The sequence below is a fragment of the Chrysemys picta genome, chromosome 9 (genome assembly GCF_011386835.1).
Source record: "Chrysemys picta bellii isolate R12L10 chromosome 9, ASM1138683v2, whole genome shotgun sequence".
Classification (NCBI taxonomy): Eukaryota; Metazoa; Chordata; order Testudines; family Emydidae; genus Chrysemys; species Chrysemys picta.
In genome coordinates, this window is record NC_088799.1 from 30,343,899 (window position 1) to 30,365,597 (window position 21,699).

General features: G+C 38.9%; 1 protein-coding gene across 3 annotated transcripts in view; it reads left to right on the forward strand.

Moving 5' to 3' along the window:
* PLOD2 (procollagen-lysine,2-oxoglutarate 5-dioxygenase 2) overlaps positions 1-11,420 on the forward strand; it is a 73,354-nt gene extending 61,934 nt beyond the window's left edge. The window contains exons 13-20 of one of the 3 annotated variants that reach the window (XR_010590630.1): positions 966-1,107; positions 2,327-2,389; positions 4,380-4,493; positions 5,682-5,747; positions 8,358-8,462; positions 8,643-8,863; positions 9,246-9,371; positions 10,178-11,420. Coding sequence is in view for 2 of the 3 variants with exons in the window: in XM_005303281.5 (XP_005303338.2) it covers positions 966-1,107; positions 2,327-2,389; positions 4,380-4,493; positions 5,682-5,747; positions 8,358-8,462; positions 8,717-8,863; positions 9,246-9,371; positions 10,178-10,333 (919 nt within the window). In the remaining variant the exon portion in view is untranslated. The remainder of the gene's footprint in view (positions 1-965; positions 1,108-2,326; positions 2,390-4,379; positions 4,494-5,681; positions 5,748-8,357; positions 8,463-8,642; positions 8,864-9,245; positions 9,372-10,177) is intronic. The other 2 variants (XM_005303281.5, XM_005303282.5) reach the window with 2 other exon arrangements.
* Positions 11,421-21,699: the final 10,279 nt, after the last annotated feature.

The following is a 21,699-nucleotide window of genomic DNA, read 5'->3' on the forward strand; positions in this document are numbered from 1 at the left end:
AACTGTAGCTAATTGCAAAAACTGAAGGAGTTATACTGTTAATCTGCCACTGTGAATTTATGCCAAAAAATAATCTAGTGACACTTCATCAAATGTGTAACAAGTAAAGTGTTTTCCCATCTCTTCTGGACAAGCATAGTATTTAATCAGCAGCTGAAATTAAGATTAATAACCATTTTTGTTATAGCAATATTTGTTCCATTATATGCTGTCTGCTTTCCATCCTTAGAACAGCCCAGAAATGTTAGACTTAAGTCCAAGCAGATGAGAAATACTTTCATTTCACATACAGTAACTTTTCCCCAAAATGAATGTACTTTAAACTACTTGAGGCCTGAGTTTCATGTGTGCCAATGCCCCTTTACTTGGCCCTGACAATTCAAAAAGGTCTTATTGGCCTGATACTCCTTTACGCTTATGTACTGATTTTATAGTTCTGCCTCTGGGAAACAGAAAACGTAGAGAGTAGTGCATTGTCTTATGGAGAGGCCTATTTGTTGATATTGGCTCAACTGAATTAAACTTGTGGCCTGTTGCGTTCACTGGTATCAGTGTAAATAGGTCAGTTGGTCTATGAGAAGCTACGGTTGGGTGTTAGTTTAAACATAAAATCTGTTTAATAGTTTTCCCCATCTCACTGAGTAGCTTAATGCTATAATATAAAGGAATTTCGTTGATAGCCTTGACCTAGTCTGAAAAAGGACGTGTTTATATATTTAAAACCCACTTTAGAGAATTTGGTGGAATTACTTTCTTCATGAGAAAAGCTCATAAAATTTCTATTACTGCTTATACTCCCTTCAAGTCCAGCTGTAGTTTTTCAGCTATCTTGGGAACCTTACATCATTGCCTTGAACTTTGCCTGGTCTTTTCAGTAAATAATAAACTCATGTTTAAATTGTAAAATATGCAACGCATTCCAGTTTTCATAGTCTTAAATCTTTCCCCCTGGACTTCTTTTACAGAGGAGTCTGGAATATCCCTTATATGGCTAATATATACTTAATTAAAGGACAGACTCTCAGATCAGAGATGAGAGAGAGAAACTATTTTGTTCGTGATAAGTTGGATCCTGATATGGCACTCTGCAGGAATGCCAGGGAAATGGTAAGGTGGATGGATGGATGGCTTGCTTTTAAATAGCACATGCAGGTTTTTTTTAACATGCTTGCTACACGTGTATGTATGTAAAATTGAATTGTTCACTTCTTTCTAATTAAAAGTACTAGCCAATTTTTTTGTGGGATACTGGCATTTTTTGCAATGTGGTGTGTATGTGTTTTTTTTTTTTTTTTTAAATAATTGAAAAGAATACAGTGGAAGCATTCAGCTTTGCTCAAGACCAGTGGACTGGACAGCACATTGCTTTCTTTTTAAATACAGTTAAAATTCATAGGTACTGCAAATTATCTTGCTTGTTGCCACAATTGTTTAACATGAAGGAGGACTCAGTGGCCGCCTTGTTAATATATCCGCTATCATTGAGTATCTCCATTTGTCTTGAAATGTCTTTAATTAATCTACACAATTGGGAAACTTATAACAAGTTAGGTGGAACACTTTGTTTTGTATTTAAATGAGAATACTTAAAGTTGATGATTGAAGCTGTCAATATACAAATCTTATTTAAAGCCGTTTTCAGAATGGTGATACTCTTATTAAAGGGTGTTATACTATTTAGTGCTATTTGTAATATGAAGACTGATTTATATTAGGAGTATAAATATGCAAAACCATATTTGTACTGATATTTACACTAGTTTCAGAACAGAAACAAATAAGAGGTAAACTACAGCTATTTCCAGACAGTATAGCATTGAAAAAAAACTTGCTGAATTGAACAAGAAAAGTTGGCAAGTATAATTTTTTTTTTATTCCCTCCATAACAAGGCATGATTTCATTTGTTTGTACTCATTCTACAGAACAGCCCAATCAACATACTCTTGTTTTCAACCTTCTAAGCAGCAGTTATTGTAGTCTGTGCTTACCATGTGCTCGTGTTAAACTAATCTGACTCTGTGGCTCATCAGAGAATTGCCTTCTCTCTTTCTCTTTTTCTCAACTTGTGCTATGAGACCGTCTGGTACGTGCTTGTTTTTGTATTGCAGCAGATAAGAAGGGGCTGGTGGATACAGCTTTAACATGTACATAAGAGCTTTGCTTGGAGATGCATGCTGCCCGTAAAAGCTATTTTGGAATATCAGCTTTTGACTGAAGGCTGTTATTTACCTAATGTAACTGTGGAAACCTAAAACCTAATACATCTCTGACAGAGAGAGAGACCATGTATCAGTCAACTGATGTGATGCTTCTCCTTCATTTTAGAGTTTACAAAGGGAAAAAGGCTCCCCTTCTTCGGAAACATTCCATATGCTCAGACCCCCAAAGGTGTTGCTTTTTTTTATTCATTAGTTGTTACTATTATGCAGTATCATTCTATCACAGGAAAATCCTTCCCCTCTCTCCACTTACCTTGTAAAATGTTGCTATACCTTTCTCTTTAGTCTTAAGTTACATTTTCAAAAGCAACTGCTAATGTTGGGTGCCCAATCAAGACATCTTAAGGAGCCTTGATTTTTCACAGTGAGGGCTCTTAATGCTCTGAAAATCAGGTACCTTTGAAGATGTCTGAATTTGGGCACCCAAAAATCAAGACAACCAATATCACTAGTCATTTTTTGAGGATTTAGGCCATTACAGCTTAATTATTGGCATTATTAGTGCAATAAAATTGGTTAAACAATTCAAAATCTCTCTGAATACTACTCAAAATCACAAAAAAAGATAAAGTGCAAAGCTTCTCTGGCCTGTCTAGCCTGTCTTATTTGTAAAGTCTTTGTTCAGTTTTGCTATAGCTTGTGTTTGTGCGGTCATTGGGCAAAATGCTGCAGTGCTTACTCCCATGAATATTCTATTGCTAGCCCGACCTATGAGAAGGGCTGCAGAACTGGTCTCAACCTGTCCATTACATCAAGGTCATGTTTCAGGAAAAGGAAGCAAGCACATGTGTGTTACAATCACATGGGTGGTGGACGCACTTAAAAAGTTCCTTCTGGTTCTAGAGATACTAGCAGTATTTCCTAATTTCAAAAATACAGAATCATTCTAAAGCCAGAATAAACTTGTTTACCTCCTCAAAGGGCTTGATTGACATTTGTGTTTCTCCATATTTATGCTGATGTAACTCTATTGAAATTAGAGTTACACCGAATAAAACTGGAGCAACAACATGGTGAATCAGGCCCAGGGTATATTGTAGGAAAGTGTTGTGATAAGCATTGGTTAGCCACTTTTGCCAGACCCTCCTTATTTTCCCTGCTGCAGCTATTTAGTTTACGAGCCAAGAACTGAGCACATGTTTAGCACGTTTAACCATGCTGGCAATTTAACACTTTTTCAGACCTAAAACTGAGGTCCAGATACAAGCAAACAAGTGGGAATGTCTGTGTTGTGCAAATCTCAAATGGGAAAAACTTTGTAAAATGTGGGTTCGGTCTGAAAAACAGTTAAACTAAAAGAAAACCCAATTTCTTTTAAACAAAAATATTTTCTGCTACTAATTCTGATCAAGGGAGCCCTGTTAATATTCCATAGCAATATAGCAGCACATTGAATTTTGGTCTTTATCTCACGGAGATATTCCTTATTCCTCCTCATAATTCTAACATTCATTGTATTTTCAGATATATTTTTATTTCAGGTCAATTCACCAAAAGGATTACTTAATAGTAAATGTTCTGAAGCAGTGCAGAACTTACATGTTTGGTGTTCTGACAGTACTTAAACCTTTTTTCTAATGGTTCATTTATTTCAGATAGAATCCCCAGCCCCAGACTTTGTCAGTTTAATTTGTATGAGAGAGTTCTGTTTGAAAACAGGTATTTCAAGAGGGTTGAACATTTTAATATATGGTCTTTCTAGGCTTACTGAAGAAAAAAAAAACATATTAAATTTGTTTTTCTTTTCCAACTGAATGTTTGCACCATTACAAAACATTTGTTGCCTTAATTTGATTAGAAAACAAATGATACCAAATGTGTCATTTTTAATGTGGCTCATAGTAAAAATACATGTTTAGGAATCAGTAATACAGGCTGTGATCAGAAACAGTCCCGTGAAAGTTTAAAGATTTCCTTAAAAAACAAATCCAGAGGTAGTTAAAACGTGTGTGTGTGAGATAAATATATAGATAAAATATAAATTTTATATATACACCATATTTTAGCTACGTGTCTGTGTTTTGGGATATATACATACACAGACACAAAACAGACACGTAGCTGAAATATACGTAGCTATATAAAATTTTAAAAGCCGAATATCGTCCTTACTGTTAGTCAGTGTTGCTAACATAATTTTTCTTCTTTGTTTGATACAGGGTGTCTTTATGTACATTACCAACAGACATGACTTTGGGAGACTTATTTCAACTGCCAACTACAATACCTCCCATTACAACAATGATCTCTGGCAGATTTTTGAAAATCCTGTGGTATATATCACATTATGCATGAAACTGTTAACAGGTTTTATCATTTTCCATATGGTCATATAATGATTTCTAACTTGTTATGGTTAATATATATTGGAAAATATTAAAATATACTAAGAGGCACACACATCATTCCTCCACCTAGGAAGAAAAAATCAGTTTCACACATACAGAATGGGAAGAGACTGTCTAGGAAGGAGTACGGCAGAAAGGGATCTAGGGGTTATAGTGGACCACAAGCTAAATATGAGTCAACAGTGTGATGCTGTTGCAAAAAAAGCAAACATGATTCTGGGATGTATTAACAGGTGTGTTGTGAGCAAGACACGAGAAGTCATTCTTCTGCTCTACTCTGCTCTGGTTAGGCCTCAGCTGGAGTATTGTGTCCAGTTCTGGGCACCGCATTTTAAAAAAGATGTGGAGAAATTGGAGCAGGTCCAGAGAAGAGCAACAAGAATGATTAAAGGTCTTGAGAACATGACCTATGAAGGAAGGCTGAAAGAATTGGGTTTGTTCAGTTTGGAAAAGAGAAGACTGAGAGGGGACATGATAGCAGTTTTCAGGTATTTAAAAGGGTGTCATAAGGAGGAGGGAGAAAACTTGTTCACCTTAGCCTCTAAGGATAGAACAAGAAGCAATGGGTTTAAACTGCCGCAAGGGAGGTCTAGGTTGGACATTAGGAAAAAGTTCCTAACTGTCAGGGTGGTTAAACACTGGAATAAATTGCCTCGGGAGGTTGTGGAATCTCCATCTCTGGAGATATTTAAGAGTAGGTTAGATAAATATCTATCAGGGATGGTCTAGACAGTATTTGGTCCTGCCATGCGGGCAGGGGACTGGACTCGATGACCTCTCGAGGTCCCTTCCAGTCCTAGAATCTATGAATCTATGAATCATAATAAATTCAGTGTCAGCATTTTATATAAAATATGACTCATAATCTGGAAAAAGAAATGCATGCCTGAGTCAAAAATGGGCCTATAAATCCCAAAATGTTTCCTGAGATAATAGAATCAAGAGTTAATTTACAGAGAGCATAACATATTTAATTGTTTCTAATGATTTGAATGAAAGAAATTCAAGGAATTTGCAGAGTAGTAAAATTCATTTTTAATTTCTATATTTTTGGTTGTATATTTTAAAAAATGAAATTTGAGCTGTTTAATCTGTTCAAATCATTCTTTTCAGGACTGGAAGGAAACCTATATAAATCCCAACTACTCAAAGATCTTCACTGAAAATCTAGTGGAACAGGTTAGTATTAATACTATTAAAATGAGAGAGACAAAAACAAATGTTTATTTAAGTTTTTGCTTCAATGAGCTCACATAGAATAAATGCTTCAACTGTCATGTCACATTGAGCTGTGATCATGTTAGATCTCCGCGTTTATATGCACCTAAAACAAAATGGAAGTGAGCACCTCACAAAATTACAGATTTTGAGGAATGGCCACAGAACTGAATTTTGCATTGTGGAACTTTCTCTACTGCTAAGTTTGAGAAGGTTCATCCTTTTCAATAGTTGGATGGGAGATGTCCAAGGAAAACTGAGGTGCATCAAGTAGTGGTCAGAATTCATTAGGTAGGAGGCATTCCTTCCTCTGAGTGGCTACTGAGTCAGTACCCACATGATGCTAAGTGCTGTTGGAAGGACTGTTTTCTGAGTGAGACTTACAACTGATGTGAAGAGCACTTGAGATCAAGAGAGATTCCCATGGAACTTTCTGCAAGAGGAAGAGTGTCAATCCCAATGTTCTGATGAAAGTTCACTTTCTGTTCCACCCCTTTATTTAAATTCCCCCAGTTGTTTCAATTGGAAAATGTATTTTTTATTCCTTTTTTTGTAACAAATAGATCCCACTGTGCAGTGATTTTAGTGCCAAATGCTTAGCATTTGCATCTCAGAATTGTTTGATCCTTGTATTTAGTCTGCTTAAAAAAACAAAACAGAAACCCTGTAGATTTCTTAGGGCTGTATAAATGTCAAGTTGTTTCACATGCACTTGTAGTGACCTTATACAAATTATTTTTAAAATAAAGATTACTTTACCAGACAACAGTGAAAATGTCCAAGTAGCTTCTATGGTGGCAGAACTGATTATGATGTACACTTTGTCTTTTATTCCCTGAGACGTTGACACTAATCAGTAGGTTGGTGCTGGAGATGAAATCTTGGCCCTATTGATGTCAATAGAAAAACTCCCATTAATTTCAGTGAGGCCAGGATTTTACCATAGAAGTTGATAATGCGCAATGTTTGGGTTGATGTTCTGCATTGCAGATGTTTGGCACATGGAGTTCTATTTAATGACTGTGTCAGAGGGTTTTTATGAGTGCATGGATAGATAGGGCAGGCTTTTCAAAAGTGCTCAGCATTGGCCTAGCTCTAGACTAATTGAAGTCAGTGGGAGTTAGTACTGAGTGCTTTCGACAAGTCCACCCTCAATATACACTTGCAAATTGTAAAGAGCTAGCAGTACCATGCCTAGCTATTTTGGTGCCCTACGCAGCCCCCCTGTGGGGGCCCCAGGTCTCCGCATGGGGGGCTGGCCACTACCTGTGGGAAGTGGAGTGACCCGGCCCCAGCCTGCTCTGCTCCCCTGATCAGAGGCTGAAATAGAGAAAGAACAAATTAAAAATTACTTAGACAAGTTAAATGGCTTCAGGTCACTAGGGCCTGATGAAATACATCCTAGAATACTCAATATAATTGAGAAGATATCTGAGCCATTAGCACTCCCATCTTCCATGACTTTTTGAAGATAAGAGATTCCAGAGGACTGGAAAAGGGGCAAATACAGTGCCAGTCTATAAAAGAGAAATAAGGACAACCCGGGGAAATACAGACCAGTCAGCTTAACTTTAGTACCTGGAAAGATAATGGAGCAAATAATTAAGCAATCAATTTGCAAACACCCAGAAGATAATAAGCTGGTAAATTACAGTCCACATGGATTTGTCAAGAACAAATCCTGTCAAACTAACCTAATAGCTTTCTTTGACAGGGTAACAAGCCTTCTGAATAGAGGGAAGCAGTAGATGTGGTATATCTTGACTTTAGTAAGGCTTTTGGTATGGTCTTGCATGACCTTCTCCTAAACAAACTAGGTAAATACAACTTGGATGGAGTTATAAGGTGGGTGCATAACTGATTGGAAAACCGTTCTCAGAGAGTAGTTATCCGTGGTGCACAGTCAAGGTGGAAAGGCATATCAAGTGGGGTCCCACAGGGTTCAGTTCTAGGTCTGGTTCAGTTCAATATCTTTATCAGTGATTTAGATAATGGCATAGAGAGTACACTTATAAAGTTTTTCATATGATACCAAGTGGGGGGTGGGGTTGGGGGTTGCAAGTGCTTTGGAGGACAGGATTAAACTTCAAAATGATCTGGACAAACTGAAGTAAATAGGATGAAATTCAATAAGGGCAAATGCAAAGTAGCTCCACTTAGGAAGGAACAATCAATTCCATACACATAAAACAGGAAATGACTGCCTAGAAAGGAGTACTGCAGAAAAGGATCTAGGGGGTTATAGTGGATCACAGGCTAAATGAGTCAACAGTGTAACACTGTTGCGTTTTTGTTTGTTTGTTTTTGCAAACATCATTGTGGGATGTATAATCAGGAGTGTTGTAGGCAAGACACAAGAAGTATATTAGCCAGGAAGGGTAAGGAATGGTGTCCCTAGCCTCTGTTTGTCAGAGGGTGGAGATGGATGGCAGGAGAGAGATCACTTGATCATTACCTGTTAGGTTCACTCCCTCTGGGGCACCTGGCATTGGCCACTGTCAGTAGACAGGATACTGGGCTGGATGGACCTTTCATCTGACCCAGTATGACCATTCTTATGTTCTTTTATAGCCATGCCCCGATGTGTATTGGTTTCCCATATTTTCGGAGACTGCCTGTGATGAACTGGTAGAGGAAATGGAACATTATGGACAATGGTCTGGAGGAAAACATCGTGTAAGTGTCATCTCTTGTAAACAAAACTGATACTTGTTTTCTAGCAGGCCTTCATGTACTTGAATGTTTTAAATAAATGCCTCATTAGAAAGTGCACTGGAAGGCGTAGTCTGCAACTACTGAAAACTTAGTTAAAAATGATACTTTTATTGCCTTTGTTTTAATTCTGTGTGTCTGCAGCTTTCAAATAAATTAAAACCTGTATTATAGAAGTACTGAAAAAACCCACATTTTGAGGCCCTTCTGGTTTTTAGGATAGTCGTATATCTGGAGGTTATGAAAATGTCCCAACTGATGATATTCACATGAAGCAAATCGGGCTGGATGGTGAATGGCTACATTTCATTAGAGAGTTCATTGCACCAGTAACACTAAAAGTCTTTGCTGGCTATTATACAAAGGTAAACTTTTAAAATTGTTATTGGTGAATAGTTGAGCTGAGTGGTTAATTTGCAGGGAATGATTTATTAGATTAATCCCAGAATCTTCTTGCTCATGGAATATTTTAGAGGAGGCTACACTTTTCTCCGTTTTATTTATTATATATTTTTTTAAAATGTCTTACTTTGTGCGTTGATTGAAAGTATTCCAGACTTGAGCTGTGTTGCTTCAGTTGTGATGGGTAAGATAAATCCTATGTTGTTGTAACTGTTTCGGACTTGAAGCACAAACATTTGCTAGTGAGTAGTTTTTAAAATTCAGCTCCCGTGAATAAGCACATATTTGATTTCGAAATTCGCACACTGATGAGAAATCCTTTGGATTACTACACATTTATTTCAGGGACATGCCATGCTGAATTTTGTCGTAAAATATACTACAGACAGACAGCGTTCCCTCAGACCTCATCATGACTCCTCTACGTTTACCATCAACATTGCTCTCAACAAAGTAGGAAAAGATTTTCAGGTACGCAATAGTCATTTCACTAAATATTGCTGCTCTTCAATTTATCTAAATCATTTCCATGCTTGGGTCCAAATAGACATGGTTAGGACCCTGTGTAAGAGGAAAAGACATTCAGCACACATAGCAGTGTGTTGCTGAGATAAACCGTTTGCTGCTGCCCTATTAATTGATGTCAATGGAACAACCCATGGAGGATGGTGGTAATCAACTTAATGGTGGTAGACTCTGCCCTCGATCATATTAACTCATCCACAAGTAGAACAACTTGTTCTGTTTTGCCCACCTGTGCACTGCCCACCATGCAGTGTATTCTCCATTCCTATACTAAATTATTTAGATTATTTTCAAAACTGCTACCTTGGGGAATGATGCTTCGGGTCTAGACCCCGATAAAGGAAAGCACTTGATCATGGGCTAACATGCTGTCCTAAAGAGAGCAGCTGTCCTGAATCAAAGCCTAGAAAAGATGATTAGCTAGTCTTTCATCTGCAATAATGTTACTGAATGGCTGATTGGTGGGAAACAAATATACCACTAAGACTGTTCAAAGGAGCTGCTCTGCAGTGTTTACCAAAATAAAAGGGACTGAAATCCCTACTACCATGTGGTGTTGCCACATGTACTGCTGCAAAGGAAACATTACTTAAGAAGTACGCCTTACTAGTATGGATAGAGAACTTCTTCTGATGTTAAGTATCTGTTTTTAACAATAAAACACTCTGATTGCTGGACAAAAGGAAAAGCTCTTGTTTGTAAATGCAGTTATAACCCAAACTAAGACATCTGTCTTCTGATTTTTGCAACAGGGAGGTGGATGTAAATTTATTAGGTACAACTGTTCCATTGAGTCACCCAGGAAAGGATGGAGCTTCATGCATCCAGGAAGACTCACTCATTTACATGAAGGACTTCCCATTTTAAATGGAACAAGATACATTGCAGTATCGTTTATCGATCCCTAACTTTATTTTCCTGCTTCTTCAAAACCAGTGGTTGGTTCTTTGACATAAACTCTTATTTATAGTTTTCCTCCTAGAAGATGGTGATAAAAGAAACTTTAAATTACTTCCTCTAGACAGCAGCTTTACTTTGAGCTAAGAGATTGAAAAAACAACTTTAAAAAATGTTGGACACTTCCAAATGTCTGCTCTGAGCCTTAAGTCAAAGTAAAAAAATGTTCTGATTTTTGTACTCTGCTGTCTTGAAGGGTGGGGTGGGGAGGGAAAATAGAAATGCATTTTTAAATGAATCATTTTTTTTCTGTTATGAAAAATTCCTAGATACAAAATTATCTCCAAATCTTGTGGTTTTTATTCAGTAAAATTATGCAGATAAAGTTGTGTGTTGTGCATATTTTATAACTACCAATAGAAGAACCACACCTAGAATTAGCATCAAGTGAATCCCATAGCCTTGCAGAATTGCACACAAATTTTGGCTTTAAGCAAAAGCATATTTTGTGTGCTGATGTGCACTTCAGCAACACCCCAGTAAAACTTTTTTAAAAGGTTTAATTTATATTAAATATCAACATCTATATCCTCATAAAGAAAATATGCATTGCAGAGTTTGAGGAATAGATTGAATAAGTTAGATTTAAAAAAAAAAAAAAAGGTTTTATCAAGAACTACAAGTATGTGTTTTAAAGAAGAACTTGTCCCATTAAGGTTACTTTTCTTTACCAAGTGTTCTTCAATTAAAATGAGCTATTTTTGTAATGTATTGTTGCACCAGGTTGATACTGGAAATTAAATCCTATTTTCAGAACACTGGTAAATTTTAATATCAGGATGTTTTGTAAACACAATTTTCTGTTATTTAAAATTACTTGAATTTTGTATCAGGAAAATGAAATTGGTGAAGTTTTTCTTTTAAACCGAAGAGGTTTGACTTACCATTTATTTTAAAGGAATCAGTTTTAAATATTCCTACTGTATCTACTGTTTGTAATTTAAAGAAACTTGAAGCAAACGCTAAACCAAGGAACCTAAGGTGCCAGAATGAACGTGTTTAAAAACTTGTGAAAAATAAAAGGTAATTTAAAATTAATGTAACAGTTTTTATTGTTTGTCTTAGGGAAGATGGCAATATATCCCAAACTGTTATCTTTAAAATGTGGTGTATTTAACAATTTTAAAAGGAACAATTGTGTATCATGGTGAGCATGATCAAATTTATGTTGGCAATTTTTTTTTTAAATATTCTGAATAGTCACCGCTAGCTACCTGTTGCTATTGAATAATGTCTGTCATTAATTGGCGTCTCAATCATTATCAAGGTGGGCAAAGTTTTAAGAGCTTCAGCAGCAGTGTGTGTGTTTGCTGCCTGTTCTAATAATTCTTTTTGGCAAGCAGAGTATTGTGGTGATCGAAGCAGCAACCTTTTCCCCACTATACTGACTGATGCTGTGTTGAAGAGAATTCACAACCAGTACTGTATGTCGGTCTGAGTGGTTTTAAGAAGAGTTTATTTTTTTCTGAGTTGTCATTTCCCATATTTATATTCTTAATTTTTCTCCATTTCAAGCAGATGCTTACAGATTACAGAAATGCACCAGCACACTGAGTTTCCTGACATGAATAAATTCCAATTTTGCAGATACCTTTGCCTGAGTAAGCTGCTTTGACTGGGTGTAGACTGCACTTAGGCAAATGATAAAATTCAGAAAATCTTCAGGACTCTACGGCATGAAAGCTGCCTTTGTTAACCACCTTTTTTCTGTGTTTGCCTATGGTCTGTTAGGATGGCATGGAAAACAGACTGGGTCAGTTTAACATAGGTCAGTGTAATAAAGCTTTCTTTATAAAGAGATACTTGAAAACAGGACAAGGGATGAGATTTTTGGAGATCATTCTGCATAATTTTTGCTTCTACAGTCTAGATTTTGTTTCACTGATTTTCTCTGTTTTGATTCTTATTTGTTTCAAGACTTGGATTATTAAACTTCTAGATTTTCATTCATTTACTCTTTCAGCTGTGAGCTCTTTCAACGAGCTAGACACATTTACTTCATTCAGACTAACATTACTAGAGTCCTTACCTTATTAACCAACCATAGGGGTTACTAAATCTCTTTCAGGCTCATAGGAATGTTACAATGTTGAGACAGAGCACTCATTCACTTCTCTGCATTGACCAAATATTGGAAGAATAGGCAAATTCCAATGGGTATTTAAATCTAAAATGCACAAATATTTGGTCTTAACAATGAATTTAGATATGTTTTGTTAGCTTTAATGTATTGTTAGTAAACTAGCTCATTTGAATTGAATTTTCACCAGTAATACTGTAAAGCAAACCTTGAGAGAGATGTCTGACCCTCCTAATACCAGACTACAGAACTGAGACACAAGATAAGTAACTTGGAGAAAATGCAGCCTAACCTCTGGCAGTATTCATAAGACACTAGGAGTACAAGGACATAAAGGTGGACTCTTTAACTGCAGTAGATGAGACATTTGCAGATTATCTGATTGGTGTTGCTTACGTTCAAGCCTAGTTCTTCACTAATAAACCAGACATGAATTCTAGATTCAGTGGTAGGAGTGATGGGAGAGAGGGCAATTTGTAATTATTTATTTTTTAACAAAATGACAAGTCTGAGTATGTTTCATCTATTTCACAGGTGTGGGGGCCACTGTGACCCTCCAGCACTACTTGTGGACCAAGTACTGGATAACACTCAGTGTATCAATTGACTTTTGTAACAAAACAAAAAACACATGTAGCCCTCATTAAAGCCACAAGCTATTGTAGCATAGGCTTGTCACTCACTTCATTTTCTTCTGTTGCTGCCATGACTTGACAAGAATAAGAGCTAAACACAAAGGGAAATGATGGATTTTCAATAATGTGGAAGTGCTGACCTCCTCTCAAGTGTGAATTTTTAGCTCCCCCCTGTTTTATTTTATAGATGGAATATATGTTAATCAAAAGCAGTCTTGTAGAAATAAATAAAATAAAGAGGCAAAGAAATGAAAAGGATGCAGAAGTTTGGGAAGGACTCTGCCAAACCCCCTCCAAAACCACATTCAGCTGGAAATTTATTTTCATCTGTGCAAGTAAAGTTTGTATGAATTCTTTTCAGCCAGAGCAACATACTTATTTTATTCTTTTATCTTTATCTCTGATATGCTCCAGCCTGTATCCAGATGCTGAGAAAGCAGTGGGTGGAGCACTCAGTTATGTCTTTCTGGGATGAAAGTAGTAGACGGCTTGTTTTTTAGATTCATAGATTCTAGGACTGGAAGGGACCTCGAGAGGTCATAGAGTCCAGTTCCCTGCCCGCATGGCAGGACCAAATATTGTCTAGACCATCCCTGATAGACATTTATCTAACTTACTCTTAAATATCTCCAGAGATGGAGATTCCATAATCTCCCTAGGCAATTTATTCCAGTGTTTAACCACCCTGACAGTTAGGAACTTTTTCCTAATGTCCAACCTAGACCTCCCTTGCTGCAGTTTAAGCCCATTGCTTCTTGTTCTATCCTTAGAGGCTAAGGTGAACAAGTTTTCTCCCTCCTCCTTATGACACCCTTTTAGATACCTGAAAACTGCTATCATGTCCCCTCTCAGTCTTCTCTTTTCCAAACTGAACAAACCCAATTCTTTCAGCCTTCCTTCATAGGTCATGTTCTCAAGAACTTAAATCATTCTCGTTGCTCTTCTCTGGACCCTCTCCAATTTCGCCACATCTTTCTTGAAATGCGGTGCCCAGAACTGCACACAATACTCCAGCTGAGGCCTAACCAGAGCAGAGTAGAGTGGAAGAAATGACTTCTCGTGTCTTGCTCACAACACACCTGTTAATACATCCCAGAATCACGTTTGCTTTTTTTGCAACAGCATCACACTGTTGACTCTCATTTAGCTTGTGGTCCACTATAATCCCTAGATCCCTTTCTGCTGTACTCCTTCCTAGACAGTCTCTTCCCATTCTGTATGTGTGAAACTGATTTTTCCTTCCTAAGTGGAACACTTTGCATTTGTCTTTGTTAAACTTCATCCTGTTTATCTCAGACTGTTTCTCCAATTTGTCCAGATCATTTTGAATTATGACCCTGATCTTCAAAGCAGTTGCAATCCCTCCCAGTTTGGTATCATCCGCAAACTTAATAAGCATACTTTCTATGCCAATATCTAAGTCGTTAATGAAGATATTGTTAGCCTTATAAATGGCATGAATGGATTCACTCCTCTCCGGAGCCCTGTGAATGGTTAAGATATCAGCTGAATGACTTGAAGGTTTTTCTGTTGATGTAGCAGAGCTCCAGACTGCAGCATTAGTAATCCCACTAGTTCTGAAATAATCATTTTCAGGCTGTCAGCAGTTATCCTTTGCCTTAGTTAAGGACATCTTGAGTCTGAGACTCAGGTGGTGTAAATTATTGTAGCTGCTCTGACTTTAATGGAAGTATAACTCTTACATCAGGTTCCTGGCCCATTGTCTATGACTGCAACTCTTCTGTTGACTGATCCATTCATTAGCCTTAAGAAGCCCATGTGGTCAGATGTTTGGCTGCATGTGTATGTTCTCCATGTGTGCTGTCCCAGCTCTATGTAGACAGCTGGCATGGCAGACCTCGAGTGAACCTCCCAATAAATCCACAGACTTGGTTTTCAGCGAAAGAATCTGGTCACGTTTATTGCCGACGAGCACGGTGCTAATGCCCCGGCTCAATGGTTACAGGTACACAAATGCATGTATGCCCGTGACAATGGACCGTTTCAGTGAATGGCGGGACTTTCCATTCTCCACTCGGCCAGACAAAGACATTGCCTCTGAGATATATCTTTATACACAGATACAAACAAGTTACGTATTACTCCTCTGACATGGCTAACCACCACCCATTACCTTGTCCCTGTTGGTTCGATCAAAACATCTCTAACCATCATGCTGTCATCCTGACCTTATCTTTAGGATTGGTCAGTGTGTTTGTTACTTTTGAAGAATGTGCTGGTATCGGGGTCTTCTGGCACCGTCCTGGAATGTGTTTACATGTATGCTTTTGTGCCTAGTACCTCTTAAGATTGTGTTTCTGCAATATCAGCCCTGTTTCTGCCAGATTCTGTGAGCACAGCCTCCCTCTTGCTCACAACTTAACCTTGCTTTATGGCAGCAATTTTTGGCCACTACTTTAGCTCAGGCCTCTGCTACATAGTCTTATGTTTCAGGCTCTCTTCCTACTACAGCCCAAAGTATTTTTTTTTGTTCCTGGTGGAGCTCTGTCAGGCAAGAGCTCTGCTGGGACTCCAGGGATTCCATACTACAGAATCTTCACTGTATCATAAAGTTGAGTTAGAGTGCAGATCCAGTCCAATGGCACTATATCCTGGCTTCCTGGAAACTCACTTTATCTTATGCAGCAGGTCATGCTCTGTAATATTAAATTTTAATCAAAATCTTACCTGTTGCAAGGCAAATCTAGGATATGGCTAGAGCAGGGAAGAGTCCTGAAGCAGGGAGATTCCTTTCCTCTCAGGGGAGAAGTGACTAGTTTATTACAGTTAACATATAGCTTTAAAAGCAGAGGATCATGGACTGCTCTGTGTGCATTTAACTGCCTACAACACACACGCAGCAGAAAGAGCCATGAGCATGTGTACTTATTTATGAAAGAGATCGGGGATTCGAGACAGGAGTGTCAGTGTTCAGGAAACCTCAAAGTTCACCTCAGAGTTGCTTCCCTCAAAGTAAAGGGGACAGGGAATAGGCCTAAATGTCATTCATGAATATTCTGAGACACTGGACTGCTCCTGTGGCCACCTCTCCCTCAAACTCGAGGCAGATGGTGTGGGGTAGTCCTCCTGAGATGATGCCCAGGTCTGTAAACATGATGGGAAAGAGAAGGTTGTCTTATTTATCTCATAATATTTTTTGACAATTTGTTCTTGATGAAACTTCTAATGTTTTTTGTTCTGCAAAGAGCTGTACGTTGGCCGTGTTTACAATGATACTCTAAGGCAGTGGTCTCCAAAGTGGGGTGTGTGCATGATCCTTGGGGGTGCGCGGCAGGAGGAGCCCTTTTTTGTTTGTTTGTTTGTTTGCTTCGTCAGGCGGGAGTCCGAGCGGCTTTATTTTTTTTGCTTTGGCGCGGCAGGGGGTGCGTGCTCAAAACTTTTTTGATTGCGTACCCCTATCAGTAAAAAATTTTTGGAGACCACTGCTCTAAGGGATGGTTTTATGCAAGAAACTTGTGTGGCATAAAATGTGCAGACAAAGCATATTTAGCGGAAGGTAGTTCACTGTTTTAATAGGAGATGGCAACACCCCAAAGACAGCTGCAGCCCAGAATTTCAATCCACAGTGGTTGCAATCTGTTGGCTACATCCTCTGGTGGTGTAAATTGGTGTAGCTCCATTGAAATCGCCAGCTGACATTCTGGCCCTATATTATTAACACCAGTACTGATGCTCAAGAGCAATGTGGTGCCTGCTATGATGCTAGTTTATTTAAAACAAAAAACAAGCAAGCCTTCACATGGTCCAAAACACGAGTCTTATTCCCTATATATCTGCTGTCTTCATACATCCACTGTCTTGGAATTCCTCTGATTATTTTTAGATGATTTACTGTCTCTGGAGTAGGGCATAAAAGTATGTCACTCAAGAGCAAGTTTATACAGAAACTGTTTATTTGGCCTGAAACCAGCATTCCTGCTATTTCGAAGACATTTATCCAGCTGTGCGTAGGAGCTGGTCAAATACTAATTTACTTTGGGGCAGCTTGTTCCCTGATCCTGAACAGGATGTGCATGTGAGATGGGAGTGAGAATGAGGAAGTACAAGTAGACTACTCCCCCATGCTCTCTGTGCAGTGCTGTTTGCAGAACTGTGGGTTAGTATAGCATTACAGAATATCTAGGCAAACTGCAGTCTTGGTGCTCCCCTGAAGGCAAACCCTGCTCCTGGATACTGTCTTTGCACAGCAGCTGGCTGCAACCTGAAGAGCCATTTAGCAGCGGCTACGCTTCTCCTATGTGCCAGTGAGTTGAGAGGTATTGCCTCCCAAAAGCATAATGTCCAGAGCTCTAGCTGGAGTGGTGCACCCCAACATAGATCAGTAACTTAAGGGAATGATACTGTAGTTCCTTTAGGTGACAGACACCCCTTAGCAATAGGCATGCAGAAAGGCTATAAGAATCGTTACGTAAAGCAGTTGGTCTCAACTAGTGATACATGCACCAGTACTAAGGACGTATTGGTAAGTAAATAGCATGTTGCCTAAATCCCAGTCTAAGATCTTGGGGGCTGAGGCCCTAAATTTCATCCTCTTAAATTAATGATAGGCCTGTGGTACAACCTATGTTTGCTCACACTGTGATTCACAACAGAGGCTGAGCAGTTCCCAATGTCATTCTTGTGGATTTATTTCAGAACAGCCTTGTGGTTCTGAACACGTGCAAATGAATGGGAGGCAAGAAACACAGGTTTGTACATCCAAGGTCATAGTCTAATAAAATGATACATTTACCCCAAATGTTCAAGACCCATTGAGTTTAGAGAGAAACTTCCATGGGGCTTTTAAAGTTTTCTTTGGAGAATTCACTTATAGATAAAATTTAAATAAACTAAAAAAAATTAAGTATAAAACAAACTCATTTTTCACACAGTCTCCTGAAACTTGTGCACTCGGACACCATAGTTTTAATCTGAGGTATCCTATTCTGTATAAAAATATCACTATTTCCTCCTCTAAGCCATTGCTTTGCTGAAAAGAACTAGATAAGTTCATGGAGGATAGGTCCATCAATGGCTACTAGACAGGAGGGGCAGGGATGGTGGCCCTAGCCTTGTTTTGCCAGAAGCTGGGAATGGGTGACAGGGAATAGATCACTTGGTGATTACCTGATCTGTTCGTTCCCTCCGGGGCCACTGTCGGAAGCCAGGATACTGGGCTAGGTGGACCTTTGGTCTGACCCGATTCAACTGTTCTTATGTTCTTAAAGAATACACCATGCCATTACTGCAGGATAGAAAGCTTACACAGCACCACTGCAATAAGAAAAACACAAAGACACTTAGTGCCCATACACCTACACAGACTGTGCACTCTGCAAAACCTATTGATTAATCAAATGCCTTAATGAACATAAAAGCATTATCAGTGTGTGATGAATGATTACATGTATCTGCTATTTTACTTAATTGTTTTACAATATACAGCTAGAATACCAATTAGAACAATATTAATAAATAACAGACATCATGGACCATCCGTACCTTCCCCCTGCATGTTTGCACATCGCACTACCTAAAGCCGCTATTCCTTTCACCTGTCATCTGTTTACCAGATGTCAACTTTCCAATGGAGATATAACCATATTGTGCCACTCCAGGCTTACATTCTTATCCAAAGTATCATGTAACTGGACAAGAAAGTGAGGAGCAAGGGAGACAAATGCAAGGCATCTGTTATTTATTTTATTTTAAATGCAAAATCTAATTCCCTCCTCTGTGGCCATGAAGAGCCTCTTGGCAACAGAACTGTATTTCCAGTTGATAAAGAATAGGACTGGGAGGCTGCATAGGTAGCATGCACGCCTACATGGAATGGAGTTCAGCTTCTCATAAGCTTTGTTTGCTACAGTATAGGAGGTTGGAGGGGACAGGGTGGAACTGGAAGATTCTTTGCTTTTCTGATCCTACCCCCCCTTGTAAGGAGCCACATAGAAGCCTGTAGATGTAATATCAGCCATTGGACTAGTGCAGCCTCATCAAAATGGCTTCATGGAAGCTCTGCAGTTTGCAACAAAGATTTCCCCCCAACTCCCACTTTCTACACATCTGATCAGTGGCCACCTGGCTATGTGCCCCTCATACGTGCTTTCTGCTTGTCAATAAGCAAATGCCTTATTTTAAGGCCACCTTTATTTTCCCCATTCTGTACTGGAACCTTTTTTTGGTCATTCTTAAAATTAAGGCTAAACCAAGTCAGCATACAAGTGGAATAAGCTGGCATGACTTAACTATCATTAAAAAGCAGTGGCAGGCATTGGGAATTTTTCTGTAGACCAGCTGGATAACGGTCTTAAAATCTTTTTGTTTCCAAGCGATCCATATGATAGGACAAGATCCTCTTCAGTTTTAAAAGGAAGGACTATGATTTTTATGCAATCCAAGGAATTTCCATCCCCAGGTAGAATAAGAGAGAAAAGTTGGTAACAGATACATGTGACTGAAGTCCCCTTGTGGCCAAGATGGAGTCCACTTTGCGGGGTGGCTCCATCCAAGCAAAGGTGAATGAAGCAGGGAACTTGCCTTCCACCCCAGGAGCATCTGTTCCAAACCCTCCAGAGTAAACACACACTGGAACAGTAAAACAAATGTAAGAAAGGGAAATATTTATTTACAGAGGGATGAATGAAGAAAAAGAATGGGGAGAAGATAGAGGGAGTGGTCAAACAGGGTTACCTAGGCCTAGTGGTACCACAGTATAAAAGGGGGGGATAGCTCAGTGGTTTGAGCATTGGCCTGCTAAACCCAGGGTTGTGAGTTCAATGCTTGAGGGGGCCATTTAGGGGAACTTGGGTAAAAATTGTCTGGGGATTGGTCCTGCTTTGAGCAGGGGTTGGACTAGATGACCTCCCAAGGTCCCTTCCAACCCTGATATTCTATGATAGTTGCCAAGCACAGCATCTAGCATCAGAGTTCAGGAATCCTGGGCAGAGTTCCAATCTGGGAGTGAGTCCTGGCCTTTGGCATCAGTGAACTTTCCCCAATGAGCCCTTCTGGTGCCACCACCTTCTACCGCGCTCTGCAAACCCACACAGAGTGACAACCTCCCCACTCAACTAGCTACAACCACCCTCCTTATTGCCAATGCGGAGTCATAAGCCCCAATGCTCACAGCCCTGCACAGTTCTGAGGATGGTGATACTGGGTTCAGCTCCAGTTTGTTCTTTTCAGGTGATTCCTTCCTGGCATGGTGCTCCTGCTGGGCCCGATTCTGGGGCATCCCCTGGTCAGCCACTCTGTCCCTCCTGGACTTCAGTCATTGCTAGATAGGGGCCTGCTCACTATAGGCCCTCTCCTCTGAAGCTACAGACACACACTCACCCGCCTCTATCACTCTCGACCCCCTCCCTTCCTGGAACAACCAGCATTTCACTTTCCTGGAACAACCAGCACTGTCTCTATCTCAGGACAAAATTTTAAAGGGGCTTTGCTCTCTGAACCCCAGTGGGGTTATGTACAGCTGATGGGGGCTTGGGTCTAATTCATTGTTTAATATTGTATGTAAAATACAGGGCTAAAGACTGAGAAACATGTTTCAAAATTCAGATACACACAGATGCTCTTGAAATTTTGTCTTGGCAAATACATTTAGTTGCTTTTTGGCAATGGGTGTCCTTAATTGTTTTCAGTCTAAAAGGAAGAGAAACACATTGTAGAAATACTTTTGACAATCTGATTATTTAGCACTGTTGAAATGCTGGGAATCAAATTCTATTTTTATTGAAACTATGGTTGGAATACAGGAATTTTATTGCAGAGCAGAGGTAACCTCTGCCATTAAAGCATTGACACGTTGCACAGGCCTAAATGGAACACTGAACTACTAAAAACCCAGAAGAGGTGCAGTACCAGAGTCATCAAATAACCACAGCATAAATAGCTGGTTTGGTTTTGACAAAGTTTATCTTTCCAGAAAAATAATCTTAAAAATTGAATGGCCAGGACTCCTAATGTTTTTTTTACATTTTTGGTTAGAAGTGTGTACTTCCAGGAAATCTGTCTTTGGGTGAGCATATATATTATCATTCACAAATATGGGGGCCAAATCCCATAGTCTTTTAGCTTTTCTCCTATGAAAGAAAATCTCTCACTGAGTTGATGTACTGCTTATAGGTCTAATTACTAACATACACATACAACTGTATGGTAAACAAGTTAACCTAGTTTAAAAAACATATTGGTGCATGCTAGGACAGCTGTTTTGAGCAGATTAAAGTATTTGCTAAGTAAGGGTCTGCTTCTTCTCCCACTGAAATTAATATGTTTGTCCATTAACTTCAGTTGCTGTAGGATCAATCCCTAGATCCTATGAACTGCTCAGTGGATTGTGGTTCCCAAGTGCTTAGAAAAAGTCCATCTTAATGCTGTGCACTGTCCATTTCCACAGTGAGTGCATTTACTTGCTTTAGGGTTAATGATGCCACTTTATAGAACTCCAAAGATTTCCTAAGATTTTACAAGAAAGTTTAGAATCTTAAAAGAAAATCTAGGATGCTGTATTGTTGTTCTTGCTTTACAATTTAGGAAAGTTAGAACTTTTCAGAGTTAGAAATTCAGGATTTTCTCTAACTTTATATTAGCCATA